Raw genomic sequence first — 15,434 nt, 5'->3', positions numbered from 1 at the left:
TGTGGCAGGTGCAGGTTGGACTTCAGAATCTGGCAAAATGTTTAATTGTGATGGAACATGGGGTGGGCGGCGGATGCCCCTCGTTCAAGTCCAAGAAAGGTCTGATGTGCTTTCTAGTTCCTGTTTCAGCTTGCAGTACTGCAGAAGGTTCTTTACTATTTTTAAGAATAGAGAAACAGCGAGCCAGAAGGGTCTCCCGGGCCATCTAGTCTGGCCCCCAGTTCCTGCCGGCTCCGCTCACGACATGCCCACCATGGGCATGTCCAGCCTATCTTTGAACACCCTCCCCGATGGGGCCTCAACCACCTCCGGGGAAGCCCGTTCCACACCCTCGGGAACCATGAGGACTGGAATGTTAAGGGACAGTTCCTGGCTCAGTGGGAGGACAGTGCTTTGCATGCAAAGGTTTTGCCCCTCACAGCTTCAAGGAGGGCTGGGAAAGAAATGCGGGACAGCCGTGGCTCTGGTTCTGTGGAGACAACGCTTGTGTGACTTTTCCCAAATAGGCTTGCCTGGTGTCCATGCTATGCTCTTTCTGATGCCAGGCAAAGATCCCCCTATTTCCTAAACATTCTGAGTTTTTTAGTGTGTTTAAATCTGTGATTGTATTTTAATCTTTGTGTTCCTGCTAGGTTTTGTTGTGCTTTTACTTCCATTTTATGCTGCAATTTGCATTTTTAACATCGTGAAGGGTGTCTTTTGCTGTATTTTATGGATTGTTGTGAGCCATTGGGCAGTATAGAAAGAGCACTGATCGATCGATCAACGCTTTCTGGGTGAATTCCCTCTGGCTTTCCTGGACGCCTGATGAGGTGCCGGCAGGGGTGTGGGGAGCGGGGCTTCCTGGGTGTGGGCGAGCTGCTCTTGCCTTTTTGCTCAAGGGGTCTTTCTTCTCTCCCGCCCCCCCCCCAACTCCTGGCTCTGCAGCAGATGACAGCTCGGCTGATGCTGGCGGTCGGAGGAGCGGTCCTGGGTTCCTTGCAGTTTGGTTACAACACTGGAGTCATCAACGCCCCTCAGAAGGTAAACGCGACAGCCAGACCAGGCCCACTGGCCCCCGGCGCCAGCGTGGCCTGGGAAAGGGTGCACGCTTTTCTGGCGGTCAGCCTGTGTGGGCTGGGTGCCCGTCCTGGAAGACAGTCCTTGCTCCTCTTCATTGCCTCCCACTTGTCTCCCACGCAGTGTGTGGAAGTTGCACACCGACACTGGGTGACCACCTCTTGCCTGGGAGGCTCTGGAGCTCTGATGAGGTCTATGGCTCTAAGAGATAGAAACATCGAAGCAGAGCAAGCCAGAGGGGCCTCCCGGGCCATCTAGCCTGATCCCCGGCTCCAGCCGGCTCCGCTCACAACATGCCCACCATGTGCACGTCCAGCCTGTCCTTGAACACCCGTACCAACGGGGCCTCAGCCACCTGCCGTGGAACAGAAACATAGAAGCCGAGCCGGTCCGTGTTTAAACCTTCCGGTGTTTAACTGGCAGCATGGAAAAGACAAGACTGCAACCAGCCTTTCCGCGGCAGGAAGCCGGTGTGCAGGAGAGCTGGGCTGGGGACCTGGGAGAGGCAGGCTCTTGTCCGCACTCCGCCGCGACACTCACTGGGTGACTTTTGGGAGCCACAGTCTCTCAGCCCAACCTCCTTTGCAGGGCGGGTGTCGTGAGGGTAAAACGGGGCCGCGCAAGCCAGCACGGGCTGCTCACAAGAGGGGAAAAGGCAGGATGGAGATGACGGTGATGGTGCAGCCCATCCAGGACGGAGGAACCTGCTTGGGCAGGGGATGGCCAGCTCTTGTTCAGCTGACTGCCTGCACGAGGCGTGCGGTCGCTTTTCCGCAATTCCTGCTTGCGCAGGTAGAGCTCCGCACCTGCACAGCTCTCAGAAGGGAAGTGCCCTTCTGGACCCGGCCAGAGGGACTCAATGTATAGGGTGGGGGTAGAGCTGCCCCCACCATCCTGCATTCCCCCACCGTGCGTGTTTGGTCACCTTGGATACGTTACCAGAACGGAGTTCATAAAACGGCTCTCTCTGCCCACTCCGCACTGTATATAGAATTCAGGATTGCTTCCAGGTGACCAATGTTATAGAAGGTGGCGATTTTTGGATTGCGGCCAGGTTGGCTTGTGCATCTAATCAGTTTTGCAGGATTGCCCTATAGAGAGCAGGCATGCGAACACTCCCTTTAAAAGGTGCCAAACCAGTGTTTTTGAAAGGCTGCTGCCACAATGGTCATGAGGAACTCCCTTCTCCAATCTCTTCCTCCTTTCCCCACCAAAATAGAGCATCTGGTTAGCCAGCTTATGGCCGGCTCTAATGGGATTTGTTAAGCTGGTTCCCAGGAGAATTAGTTTTCTGTGTGCTGAGAACTTGAGAGTCACAGCCGCTTCAATGCCAGTCTTATTTTGGTTAATACTCCAACCCCCAGAGATGGATTTTGGAGTGGAATTTAAGCATGTGATTTAACTGGAGTGATTTGCAAGCTTTAGATTGGATCATTCCCCGTTGCAGGATATCGTACAGTTAGGAAAGGGCAACTGGAACTGTTGGGGTGCTCAGCGCCCCCCCCCCCCGTAAGTAAAGGCTAGAAAACATATTAGTTTAAAACTAAGAGGCAGCATGGCAGAGCAGCTGCCCCCAACTGGCTGCCTCCAGACGTTTGGGACTACAGGTCCCAGCATCCTTGACAACTGGCCCTGCTGACAGGGACTGATAGGACTTGAAGTCGAAAGCATCTGGAAGGCACCTGATTGGGGAGGCTGTGAGTGGTTATCGTGAAACGATGCCTGGTTTGGAGAACGTGGCCAGCGAGAAGTTTTCTCTCCTGCTCCTGGAATACAAGGTGGGGGTCAAGCAGTGAAGTGGGTTGGCAGGGGATTCGGGACAGGCAAGCGGATGCCCTTCTTGACGCAAACTATAGTTACAACATGGAGTTGGCTGCCTTAAGCCGTGAAAACACGGCTTGGCAACTCGCGGCCATCAGCCACAGCTGCCTTCAGGTACGGAATCGGTACACTTCCGAATACCGGCTGTTGGGGCAGGGCAAGCGAGCAACGGGAATGAGCTCTGCATGGGTTTCCTGCTGGTGTCCTGCTGGCCCCAATGGATGGTTGATCCAGCGCAGTGCAGCTCTTCCTACGGCGAGCCATTTCTAACCATTTGTCCGCCTGCTGCTGATTATTATTGCACGACAATGGAGTCCCAGGCCAAAGGGCTCTGCTCTGCACCTCACCGGCCCACCCCAAAGTACAGCAACGACGGCACTCTGCCGAGGGCCCGGAGCTGCCGAAGTTCGGAAGGCCACAATGCGCTTTCAGTGGGAAGAAACCCGCCAGAATTAGTTGCAAGTCTCTAGCAAATACGACCCTGCATTACTTATTTCTCAGAAGTGCCCTCAAAAGCCTCCTTTAAGCACACTCTAATCTGCGTGCTTGGTACTTAAGATATTAATTTGAGCTGAAAAGAAATTTCCCCCCTCCGCGCCTAATTAGGAGGATACAATAATCTCTCCTTGCACTGTAACATCTTAAATCGCTTTCTGAGTTGGAAAACAACATGGACTGGGCTTTTTTGCCCCGTTGACACTGAGAGAGACGCACAAGCCGTCTCAATGAAATCATGCAGTAAAATGCCAGCTTCTTGGAGCTAAAGGCTCTCACCTGTGCTCCCTTGGTCACAGACAGGTATTTCTTGATTGGCTGCCTCTTGGTGAGTGGCTGTCTGTATTCACCAGAGTTCTTTTCAAATGCCAAAGGTAAACAGCCCTGGGGGAATTGCCAGGCCAGAAGTCCTGGGAACGCTCTCTCCTCTAGTGGAAATTGCCCCAGGCTGGTGATGTGTGTGTGCCCCATCCTGTCCATTGCTGGGCTGTCCCCGGGGGTAGGAATGGTGATGTGTGTGAATGTAAGCCCCACATGCAGGCTTTCTGCAGATGGCAGGTCCCCAAGCTGCTTTGGGTCAGCTCATCCAGCCTCTTTTCAGCCAGCAACAAAAGAGCAGAAATCTGGAATCCGTCCCTGGCCCCGAGCTTAAATGCTAAAGATGCAGCACGCGTGGGAAAGAGGCAAGAGCTGGATCTTAGTTGCAGACTTTGTATAAAGGTCAGCTGCGATGAAAAACATTCCATAGAGGGGAGATGCTCAAAGTTGCTAATCCTCCGTGGGGCCCACAAAGTCTGCAGTGAGGGGTTCATGCCATTCTCGGCCAGCAGCCACATCAGCTGAGTGTGCCGTGAACAGCAGGCCTGCGCATCTCCAGGGTGCCTGCTGGGAGAGGGCTGCACGACGGGGTCCTTGGTGTGCCCCATGACTTCAAAAGAAGAAAGCACCATCAGATGGGACAGGACTGCAAAAACCCATGGCCATGCGGGGCTGAAACAGATCGGTTGCTTATTCTGCATTGGCAAGGAGAGCTGCTCATGAGTTATTCTTGGAATCCTGCTTTAATATGTATTTTTAAAGCATGTTAAAAAGTATTGAAAAACACACAGGAAGGCACCCAGCAAAAACAAAACCTGCCGGATTCCAGAAGGGCCAAGCAAGCCAGCAGCAACTGCTCTCCCTCTGTTCCTGGAAGAAATTAGAAATTCAGATGCAGCCACCTGCGGGAAAGACTGCTCAGCTGTTTCTTCCCCTTGTGACTTTTTCTTCCATCCTGCATGGCAATTGTGACTCAGCAAGAAGCCAACCTGCAGGAAGTTGTCTTTTGGATGTTATCAGAAGGCAAGAGGGAAGAACAGGCCCCTTTCTACTTCCTCCTCGTCTCGGTAACCTAGTTGGCCAGGTGCCCGACCTTCTCTGCCAGTCTGGTGCCCGCCACCGCCTAGTGGAGAAGATGCGTCTCCATCATGCGATGCCAAGCGATCTCTTGCCCCGGAACAACTCCGGCTCCCAGCATCCCACCGCCAGCAATGGAGACTGCCATAAGGTTTCCCCTCTGACTCACGCAAGGGACTTCCAGCCTGCTCCGCAGCTGCTAGAAGGTGAAACGCTGAAACACCGGGCGGAAGGCCAAGAGGCTGGCTTGCCTGGGAGCAGAACTGCAGCTTGCATGCGACCGAGCCCCCCAGGTTTCGCTCTGACGTCCAAGGACACTCTTTGGGACAGGCTTCCGCACCGTGGGTAGTTCTTTGAACAGCTACGACTAAGTGCTGGAGTAGGTTCCCTGCCACTACAACCTGCTTCCTGAATGGTTGCTTGGTTGCTTTCTGGAGCAGAAGGGTAGCCGAGAAAGGCCTCCTGTCCGATCTAGGGGCACCCTCACAGGGTATATGAATAGAGGAATTTGTCAGCATCAGCTGACAAATCCTGCAAACGTCACTAAGTGCGACACTTTGTCTCTGCCCGAATCCCTCTGCTGTTGACGACTTGCCTAGATATGACTGGCTGGCGCTTTGTGTTTTCACCTTCTAGCGGCTGTGGAGTGGACTAGAAGCCCTGTTCGTCAGTCCGAGCTGAAACCTCGTGACGGTCCCCACTGCTGGCTGTGGGAGGCTGGGAATTGCAGCCCGACCCCAAGGCTGACGCACGGGGTGCCTGAAGGATTCATTTCTGTTGCTGCCCCTCTGCAGGTGATAGAAACATTTTACAATGAAACCTGGTACAGCCGCTATGAGGAGTACATCAGCCGGGGTACCCTCACCACACTGTGGTCGCTCTCTGTGTCCATCTTCTCGGTTGGTGGGATGATCGGGTCGTTCTCCGTCGGCCTGTTTGTGAACCGGTTTGGGCGGTGAGTAAAGCTGCTTTTTTCTGGGGCGCTGCCGGCCTCCCTCCCCTGCCTGGCGTGTGCCCTCGTTCTGCCCGTTCTCCCCACTCACGCCCCTCTGCCGCTTCGTTTCCCCCAGAAGTGATTGGCTGTGGCGTTACTGATGGAGAAGCAAATACGGCCACGGCTGCCGTTGCTCCATAGGGAGCCATGCTGTTTGTTGTGGCGGCAGCTGCCATGGTTTGGGATACCCACAATGCATTGCAATGGGGGCTTGTGCCACATTGCCTTTTGGTTAAATATAGGTGGAGGCTGCACTCGAAGCTGCGCAAGGGACTGCACCCAGGTCCAGTAGATTGGGAGTCATCGCTGGGGGTAGTTCTGGACCTGTGGGGCCCTCTGCTGGAACCCCAAATCCCCATCCTGTGGCAGCCTGTGTCTGCCTAGTAGCTGCAGTGCGAAAGACGAGCGCCACCGTCCTGCGATCCGGTTGGCAGCTGTTGGGAGGGTCACGGGGTTACCATTTTCTCCTTCCCCTGCCAATGCTCCACTGGTTGAACGTGCTTCCCAGCATTCGGCTGTTGGCAGAGAGCTGCTGAGATGTTGAAATAGTGGCCTGGCTGACCTGCTGCCCTCATTAAGCCTCCAAGAAGCCTGGCTTCTCTTCCACCATTGCAGAAGCATCTCTTGCAGTACTTTCAGACCAGGGAAAGAATGTACACTAGAAGACTGATGGATGGGGTGCCGCCACTCTGTCTGGACACCCCATTCCTGTCCTGTAATCCTAATGCAACGCCCACATTAAACGCTCCTGCTGAGGTTTGCCCCTTCTCCGGCCAGGCGGAACTCCATGCTGATGTCCAATGTCCTCGCCTTCCTCGCCGCCGTGCTCATGGGTTTCTCGAAGATGGCTGCCTCCTTTGAGATGCTGATCTTGGGCCGCTTCATTATTGGGGTATATTCTGGCCTCACCACAGGCTTCGTGCCCATGTATGTGGGCGAAGTGTCCCCCACAGCCCTCCGGGGGGCTCTGGGGACACTCCACCAGCTCGGCATCGTTGTGGGGATCCTCATCGCACAGGTGAGTTGGTTCTCGGCGGCGCCCTCGGTTCGTTTGGCTTGAGGGCTGATTTGGTCGGGAAGCTCTGCCCAGGTCACCCTGACTAACCCTACTCGCTGCCTTTCCCCGGCAGGTGTTCGGCTTGGATCTGATCATGGGGAGCGAGAGCCTGTGGCCCCTGCTGCTGGGCTTCGTCTTCCTCCCTTCCCTGCTGCAGTGCATCCTCCTGCCCTTTGCTCCGGAGAGCCCTCGCTTCCTCCTCATCAACCGTAACGAGGAGAACAAGGCCAAGAATGGTGAGCACAGCTTCTCACGCGAGCGCCTCTGCATGAAAGGACTCGCCTTGCTGGTAGGGACGGGGAGACCCAGGACTGAGATGGACGGCCCCCGTTCAGAACGGGGCTGCAGCTCTCAACCCGGGCGCAGAGCCTCGGCCTGTGGGTCAGATCTGACCTGCCTGGGACCCCCCTCCCCGAGCTGCCCCTCCCCTGTCCTCCGCCCTTCCTGCACTGCTCCTCAGCAGGTGGTTTCTGGCTTCTGCACAATCCCTGCCCCTCCCACTTCCCAAAATGTGGCAGTGCCCCTCCTAAGGCACAGCGCCTGGCATCCAGATCCTTCCGCGAGAATCAGGTGGAATTTTAGCCCCCACTCCCCCCCCCCCGACCACTTCGCAGACCTAGAAGCAGGAGAGCCGGTGCTCGGCTCGGACTGAATGCCATGGCAGGAGCCTCCCTTCCTAGCCAGGCACTCCGAAACTCCGATTCCAGCATCCCTGCAGCCTGCCCGCTTGCGAGCGTGAAGCTGCCGCCGCCCGGATGGCTCCTGCCCAATGCCACTTTCTCCCCAGTTCTCAAGAAACTCCGCGGGACGACTGATGTCAGCAGCGACCTCCAGGAGATGAAGGAGGAGAGCCGGCAAATGATGCGGGAGAAGAAAGTGACCATCGCGGAGCTTTTCCGCTCACCCATGTACCGCCAGCCCATCCTCATCGCCATCATCCTGCAGCTTTCTCAGCAGCTCTCAGGCATTAACGCGGTGAGCGGCAGGCGGGCACAGAGTGGGCATAGTCCTGAGGTTTATTTACCCTTCACTCAGCTTGGAGAGATCCTGCTAGAAGTCTGTGTTCGTTTTGCCATCTGGAATATCAGCAAACCACACTGTCACTTTGTGGCTTATTCATGATGGCGCGTCATTGACAAACGAGTTAAATAGCACCATTCCTTGGAACCTCTGTTTCTTATGCTGCCATGCTAAGAACGCTGATTGCATCTGCTCTCTGCTCCTCGTCCTTTAAGCAGTTACTAACCCATAAAAGGAGCTCTCTCTCTATCTCGTGGCTGCTTCGTTGGCTTTGTAGCCTTTGGTGAGGGGCCTCGTCAAACACCTTGGAACGTCTAGGTATACGATGTCTGTGCTGGCCTGCCCTGTTCACATGCTTATGGTTTCTAAAAGGTTAATCGGGCAGGACTTAGATTTGCGGCGGTGGTGTTGATTCTTCCATAGCAGGACTTGTTCTTCTTTGTGCTTGTCCATTTTATCTTTAATAAGCTAAATGCATCCCCCCCCCCGCATTTACTGGAAAGTGATGTGATCCACCCAACTCCTGTTTAAGGCCTTGAGGTGTTTATTCTGTTGCTTTGTTGAGGGTTCTTCTCCCGCTTTTGCTGTGGGAGGAAATAGTAGGGATTTCCCCCTTACAGGGGGAATTTTCCCAGGGGTCCTGCCTTTGCCCTGTCTACATACAGCTAGACAGACTTCTGTAGACTAACCACGAGGTGGCAATGTGCTCCAGCTGCATTGTCCCGGATTTGGGACGTTTCACGGGGCTGCAGTCTGCAGTGCAAGGGCTGCCCGCTGAGGAGAAATGGCTTTGCAGGCTCCCCAAGCCCAGCGTACGCCGTAGAGCCAAACAGCAGCCCCGCCTCTTTCGAGTGCTCACCGGTGCTACCACTGGGCAGAGTTTCCGTAGCAGCCAGGCCTTATCCTTCCCAAAGCACAATGTCCCGGAGGTTTCCTTGTGCTGGGGCACAGCTCCTTTGCTTACATTCTCCTTATTTTTTCTAGGTTTTCTACTATTCCACGAGCATCTTTGAAAAATCTGGGGTGCAGCAGCCAGTCTACGCTACGATCGGGTCAGGGGTTGTCAACACAGCCTTCACGGTTGTCTCGGTGAGTGGCAGGTTGGACGCTTGGGTTTTGTTTCACTGGACAGGTGAGGTTCATCCAGACTTCCCTGCCCTGCTGGTGCTCTCCAGGTGTATTGTGGGACCCTTCCTTATGCCCCATTCCCAAAAGTCATCCTGAACAGACCGGCTTCTGAAAGATCCTGCAGCTTGCAGGGGAATTATGTCCTGAGGCAGCCATACAGAATCTCAGTATCCCTAGTCAGACAGTGAAAAGAGGTGGTCAAGTCCTGATTAAATATGGGCAACATGACTGGGCACTTTTGCCCAAGAAGAAACTCTGCTGGCCCCGCACAGGTTCCCTGCACAAGTCCCCGATCCAGCGGTGCCTTCTCCCGAGTAGGCCCACCGCTGCCAGAGGGATCAGGAGGCCTGTACTCAGCCACATCCAAGGAGTGGATCCCCCGGGCCCCTTCTTGGGAATGAGTTCTCAGGGCGGAACCTCACTGCTGGGCCCCTTTGCACCCTTTCGTTCTACTGACCTGCTGTTCATTTTCTCTCCCTCCCCCCGCCAATAGCTGTTTGTGGTGGAGCGGGCTGGACGAAGGACTCTTCACCTGGTCGGCCTGGCTGGAATGGCGGGCTGCGCGGTCCTCATGACGATCGCCTTGGCCCTTCTGGTGAGTAGCTGCTGACCAGAAGGCGCTCCATCCATGGCGGGATGTGGGGAGAGGCGGGCGCCTGCATCTCTCGTGGGCGGGAGAGGAGAGGAGCCTGGGCAATCTCTAGGCTGGCTCCCCAGATCAGGCACTTCTCCCTTCAAGGAGGACACCGTTACAGCGATGGGTTGAAGGGGCAGGCCACCTGCCTGAAGTCAAGAGAGGCCCGACAGGACAAGCTGAGCTCCAGGAAGCCACGGAAGCCGTGGCTACAGCCTGCCAGGAAATCCAAAGTGCTTCACTTGGAAACCACATTAATAAACAGTGGAATAAAGGCACTTTTTCCTATCTTGGGCCACTTGAGATGAAGCTTACGGCATTTTTAGAAGCCATGGGCATACTAAATAAATCTGCAGACCTTCTTGTGGGTAGAATCAACAGTGCTGGACTTGGCCTGCAGAACCCTGGGTTCCAGCCCGTAAAGCTGGCCAGATGCCATCCATGTGGGCACTCCGTCGCAAGCCGTCCGGCCTCCTGGGCAGCGTGGATGTGGGCAATCACGTGGAAGGCGCCCACATGGCTCTTACACGTCTTCTTCTGATGCAGGAGCAACTGTCTTGGATGTCCTACATCAGCATCATCGCCATCTTTGGCTTCGTGGCCTTCTTTGAGATCGGCCCAGGCCCCATTCCGTGGTTCATCGTGGCAGAGCTGTTCAGCCAAGGCCCGCGACCTGCTGCCTTCGCCGTTGCAGGGCTGTCGAACTGGACGTCCAACTTTATTGTGGGCATGGGCTTTCAGTATGTGGCGGTAAGTTCCTCCCAGGGTCTCTGCCCTCGCGCTGGATGAACTGCTAGGTTGTTCGTGGCGGGGCGGGGCAATATTTCAGTTTAGGGGGCCAGCTGCAAAACGGGAAGGTGCCACGTTCTGTCCGTGGACGGGGCCAGAGAAGGGTGGTCACGGACATTTCAAGCCCGCTTAGGCCTCAACTTTTGAATAGCAGCCTGAACTGTGACCCTCTGCATGCGACTCACATGCACACCCCCATTTTCAGCAGCAGCTCTTCTGCCTGCAAAACCTGCAGCTCGGGCTCTTGGCAACAGTTCAGTTCTCTGCGGGGTATTTTAGTTAGGGACATGTGGCGGATGCGCCTGGGAGTGGGAATCCCTCAGGCCTGCCTCCACGGACCCGGCCCACTTTGTGGCAACCCACAATCTATGCTCGTGACGAATGTTCGTGAGGAGCTTGCCAGGAATCGAGCTGCATGTGCTGCCCACACAGCCCCTTCCTCGCACGCCAGGATCAGCTGCTCAAATGGCGGCTGTTCCTGGGGCCAAAGAAGGCTGGCCGCTAGGGGCGCCCCAGGAGAGCAGCTCCACCAACTTCTGCTCAGCTGCCCCCTGGAAAAAGGCTGCCAGTTGCACAGGTAGGGATCCGCACACCTTTGCAGACTTCCTCTCCGCTTGGCTTGGCTTGGCTTGGCTTGCTTTGGAGGACTGGGCTGAGAACAAGAGGAGCCCGGGAGTCCTTGGAGGGGAGCCTTCCAGCGGGTTCAATGCAGCCTTAATTCTCAGACCCTTTTATGTCCAGTTAGTGATGGAAGGTGACAGTAGACGAAACGTCGCTGCTGGATGCAGCGGTTCCTCACTCTGCGGCTCAGCTCTGCGATTAGCGGCGGACTTCATATATAATTCTCTTGTCAGGTTACGCTGCAGGGTGGCCGAGAAAGTGCTGCGTTTGCTCACGTCTGCAGCTAAACCCGGCACAGACCTGGTTTCACTCAGTGCCCTTTGCAGTTCGACCCCAGCCAGTGCCAGCGCTTCCCTGGGTGCGGCTTCAGTTCCCAAGACGAATGGAGCCGTAGGGATGGCATGGGATGGCCTGGTCAGCCCCTTGGCCGCCGAGCTGCAGCTCCGCTGCTCCGTTTCCTCTCGCTGGCCTCTCGCTGGTTGGGGCGTGGCTGACCACCCGGGCCACTTGAATCAGATTTTAATAAGTGCACAATGCCTGCTGAACTGGCATGGCCCCTCGGAGCTGGATTAGTGGAAGTTAGTATGTTTACATCCCTCTTTCCTCCCCCGGCGGAGCTGAAGACGGCTCCACGCGCTTCCAGGGGTCTCCCCTCCAAGCTGGGCCCAGCCCAGGCCTCTGAGCTTCAACGTGGCGGGATTGCCTGGAATGACCGTGTCGCTTCTGCTCCCCTTGCAGGAGCTATGTGGCGCCTACGTCTTCATCATCTTCACAGTGCTTCTGGTCCTCTTTTTCATCTTCACCTACTTCAAAGTGCCGGAAACCAAGGGCCGAACCTTTGACGAGATTGCCTCTGGCTTCCGCCAGGGAGGGGCTGCACAGGGCGAGAACAAGACGCCGGACGAGTTCCACAGCTTGGGTGCCGACTCCCAAGTCTAAGCCGTGATGACCGGCGGGTGGGCGGGCTGGCTGGCTGGCTGCTCCCTTGCTTGACTCCTTTCCTGCCTGTTCTTACTGCTTACAGAGAAACCAGGCCCGGGGCGAAGGAGGTATTTGGGCCTCTTTCAGGGCCTGCTACCTGGTTTCCAGGTTATGAACTGACACCCTCCTGCTAGGAAGGGCTAGCTGATCTCACATCCAGTATTTCAACGCTGACAAGATTTTGAAGTGATGGCGAACGGTCAAGCCAAGCCGCCTCCTCCAGGCTGGAAGCATTTCTTTCACCTCAACCTCCCTCCTCTTTTTCCCAAGCAGGGAAAAAAGCAGGAACCCCTCACCCCCACCCAAGTTTGCAACACTGGAAGCAACGCATTTAAAACATGGGATCAAAAGAAAACTGTTTTGCATTTGCTTTTAAAGATGTAATTACACTTTTTAGAAGGCCTAAACTGAGAAGGCCAGTGTTTAAAAGTCATGGGGAAATACATCTTGGGGAAGAGAAAAGCTCTGGTGTTGCTCCAGGCCAGTAATTTTAAGCTTGTGCAGGCGCTACACTTGCCCTAGCCTGAGATGTCTCTTCCATGAAACTATTCAAGGAAAGCAACGGTTGCCCCTATGTGGGGCAAAACGGTCCCTTCTGCCCCACCGTACTGTTTTCTAGAGAGGTCAGTGGAGGTCACCATGGTTGGCAGGAGTGGAAGATGGAGGTTCTCAAAATGCCTGGGAACCAGATGCAAACCCCTTCCTCCTCACTGAATACTTTGGCACCAAAATTGAATCTCTGTCACCCTTTCGTGGGATCTCTGAAATCCTTGCTTGGGAGGCAGCTGATGGGAGGACTGAGCCAGTTTGGGAAGGAAAACCACAGAGCCCTCCCCCCAGTGGAGATCCGAAAGCAACCTTAGCTGGTCCGAATTGTAGCCAGAGGTGACCTGCTGTGGGAGACTCTCTTGGAGACATCATGCAATGGGCCAGAAACTCCTCATGCATTTCACCACACAGCTGGGCCCCTTTTGGGACTGGGTTTGGATTGGCTGCCCCTTGTGTGTGCCAAGTTGCTTGAGGCATGGCATAGGGGGACGGCCTGAACCCCTCCCCTAATCGCAAAGTGTTCTGGAAGCAGTCAGTCCAGCTCTCTGGCAAGAATGGCCTGGGTGGGCAGGGAGGGGGGAGGACGAGTGCCCAGGTGGGAGGCGGTGCACTGGTCTGGCCCCTGCGCGGGGAGTGTGCCTGTCGACAGCGGTGGCCCTTGCCTGCCGCTGCAGTTCTCCACCGCGGGCAGCGAGGCGTCCACTTGCCAAAACGCACATGTCGCCCCAGGTTTCCTGCCTTGGTCCAGCATGCTCCTGTCTTCCCGGTGGCTTCTTAGGAGTCTTAGAGTGGGCTCCCAGCAGCCTCCAGGGGCGGGCATGAAGGTGGCGGCAGCCCCCCCCCCCGCTGCTCCCCGCCCTGAGGCAAACAGCCTCCAGAGGAGGCTTCGTTTAGCACGCGGGGGCAACTGCTCTCACGGGCCGGAGGGCCACTGGGTCCAGCCCCTGCTCAGTCTAGGACTCCCAGTGAAACCCTCAGGTAGCTGTCCACTTGTGCATAGTGTGGGAGAGCCCACAATCTCCCGAGGCCACTGGTTCCTTTGTCATACTGCCCTAGCAGGAGGTTCTTCCTGGGATCTAGCTGGAATCGGGCTAGACAGAATCTGACAGAATCTGGTAACTTGAGTCTGTTATTCCATGTCCTGCACTCCGGGATGACGGAGAAGAGACCCTGACCTTCCTCTTTGTGACAGCCTTCCAGGTATCTGTGGAGCACTATCTTATCACCCCTTAGTCTTCTCAAGGCTAAACATGCCCAGCTCTTCCCAGCTCCTGGCAGGGCGTTGTTTCCAGTCCCCCGACCGTCTCTGCCGCCCTCCTCCGAACCCTTCCCAGCTTGTCTGCATCTCTTAAACCGGTGCCAGAACTGGACACAGCGCGCCAGATGAGGCCTGACTATGGACAAACCTCTTTGTCCTCCATGGGATTGTCTCATCCTCCTTCCATGCATCCATAGGCCAGCGTGGGAGCAAGCTCCTGCTGTTCATTCCATCATCCTGGTGTCCTCCAGACCAGCAGCCAGCTGTGAATCGGGCTCTGCAGATTCCTCCAGCAGGAAAGGGCCTGAACGACGATAGGTCTGACACCTTGCATATCGTGGTTTTCCCAAGAGCCTTTTGCCCCAGCCCTCTTCCTTCGCCAGAGCACCCGAGAAGTTGTCCCACTGCGCCCGTTCCAAGTGAGGCCTCCTTTCCTCGCCTTCTGCACCCTTGATTCACTGACACCCCCCCTCCCGGCCAAAAGTAAAATAAAAAAATGCTGCATATATTTCCCGCTTACTGTGTATGGACTGGAAATATTTATATTATATATATTGTATTTTTTTCAACTGTGTTAATAGTACACTAAGTTATAGTCTGGTTTCAGATGAACAAGCAGCATACTGTAAATATTGAGATATATTCATAATGTATGATACAGCAGTTTTAGTTAAATAGCAACTGTAATACCAGACTTGTATATGACTGACCTTTTTTGTATAGATCAAACTCACCTGCACTGTAGTTGCATCTATTGCACTGATGTTTTAATTTTTCTTTGGCATATTCAATCAATCCCATCCCAGACCTTAAAGGACCCTGGCTCCCCAAGCAAATGTTGCGTAGACGTTTTCGGCAGGTTAGCAAAAAGAAAGAAGAGAAAGGAAAAATGCATACACAGCTTTTTAATACTACATTGTTATTTATTTTTCTGTCTTTCAAAGTGAAGAGACAACCACATCTGGAAAAAATGGTTTTCATGGGGAAGGGAAAAACCGTCTAACTTGCTAACTTTGGGTTTGCTGTGTGTAGGGCATGGATGGCAGTCCGGACTTTCTGAAGTGCCAATTCGAGGAGTGTGGGGAACAAGAAACAAAGCATCCAGAAAGCAATTTGTATGGCTGGAATAAATGAAAAGAGTGTTTGAGAGCCCTGGACTGTGTCGTGTTTTTATTCTGGGAAATTCTCTGGCTGGGAGGGAGCACTGCGGAGGGCCATGGGGTTTTCCGTTTCTCAAATGGGGGAGCTGAAGATCTTTGCCTCCTCGAGTCACTCCGCTGATGTTATCCTCGGGGGAGTCTCTGTGAGAGATGTTCTGGTGCCCCACTCCCAGCTTCTGGAACCCACAGGCAGGCCCCCGAAGCGGCAGCGCCCCCACCGCTCACCTCATAGCTAGAGCCACGTGGCCGATGCTCACAGGCAGAGGGGCACGTGGGCGCCTGGCAACGCAGACTGCGCCCTTCCTCCTGCCTTCCCATGCCTCTGATTCTGTGGCTGCACCACAGGGAGCTGGGAGTCCAAATTCAAGATTCACCAAGGGGTACGTGCACCCCAGCTAGTGGGAAGACTCGCTGGCTAGGGCTTGCTTTGAGCCAGAAGCCAACTGGGCCAGACCACTGGCCCATCTGGCTTG

General features: G+C 55.0%; 1 protein-coding gene across 1 annotated transcript; it reads left to right on the top strand.

Moving 5' to 3' along the window:
* The first annotated feature begins 335 nt into the window (after positions 1 to 335).
* On the top strand, positions 336 to 14,953 carry SLC2A1 (solute carrier family 2 member 1). The gene is made up of 9 exons (XM_044452247.1): positions 336 to 1,023; positions 5,565 to 5,725; positions 6,542 to 6,782; positions 6,895 to 7,057; positions 7,609 to 7,796; positions 8,826 to 8,930; positions 9,463 to 9,564; positions 10,150 to 10,353; positions 11,752 to 14,953. Exons 1-9 carry the CDS (start codon positions 808 to 810, stop codon positions 11,950 to 11,952), a joined length of 1,581 nt encoding a protein of 526 aa, XP_044308182.1. The 5' UTR covers positions 336 to 807; the 3' UTR covers positions 11,953 to 14,953.
* Positions 14,954 to 15,434: the final 481 nt, after the last annotated feature.

Source organism: Varanus komodoensis, unplaced genomic scaffold, assembly GCF_004798865.1.
Source record: "Varanus komodoensis strain SLA01 unplaced genomic scaffold, ASM479886v1 scaffold71, whole genome shotgun sequence".
NCBI classification, from domain to species: domain Eukaryota; kingdom Metazoa; phylum Chordata; class Lepidosauria; order Squamata; family Varanidae; genus Varanus; species Varanus komodoensis.
Note: the sequence above shows the minus strand (reverse complement) of the source record. Positions and strands in the feature narration are given on the sequence as shown.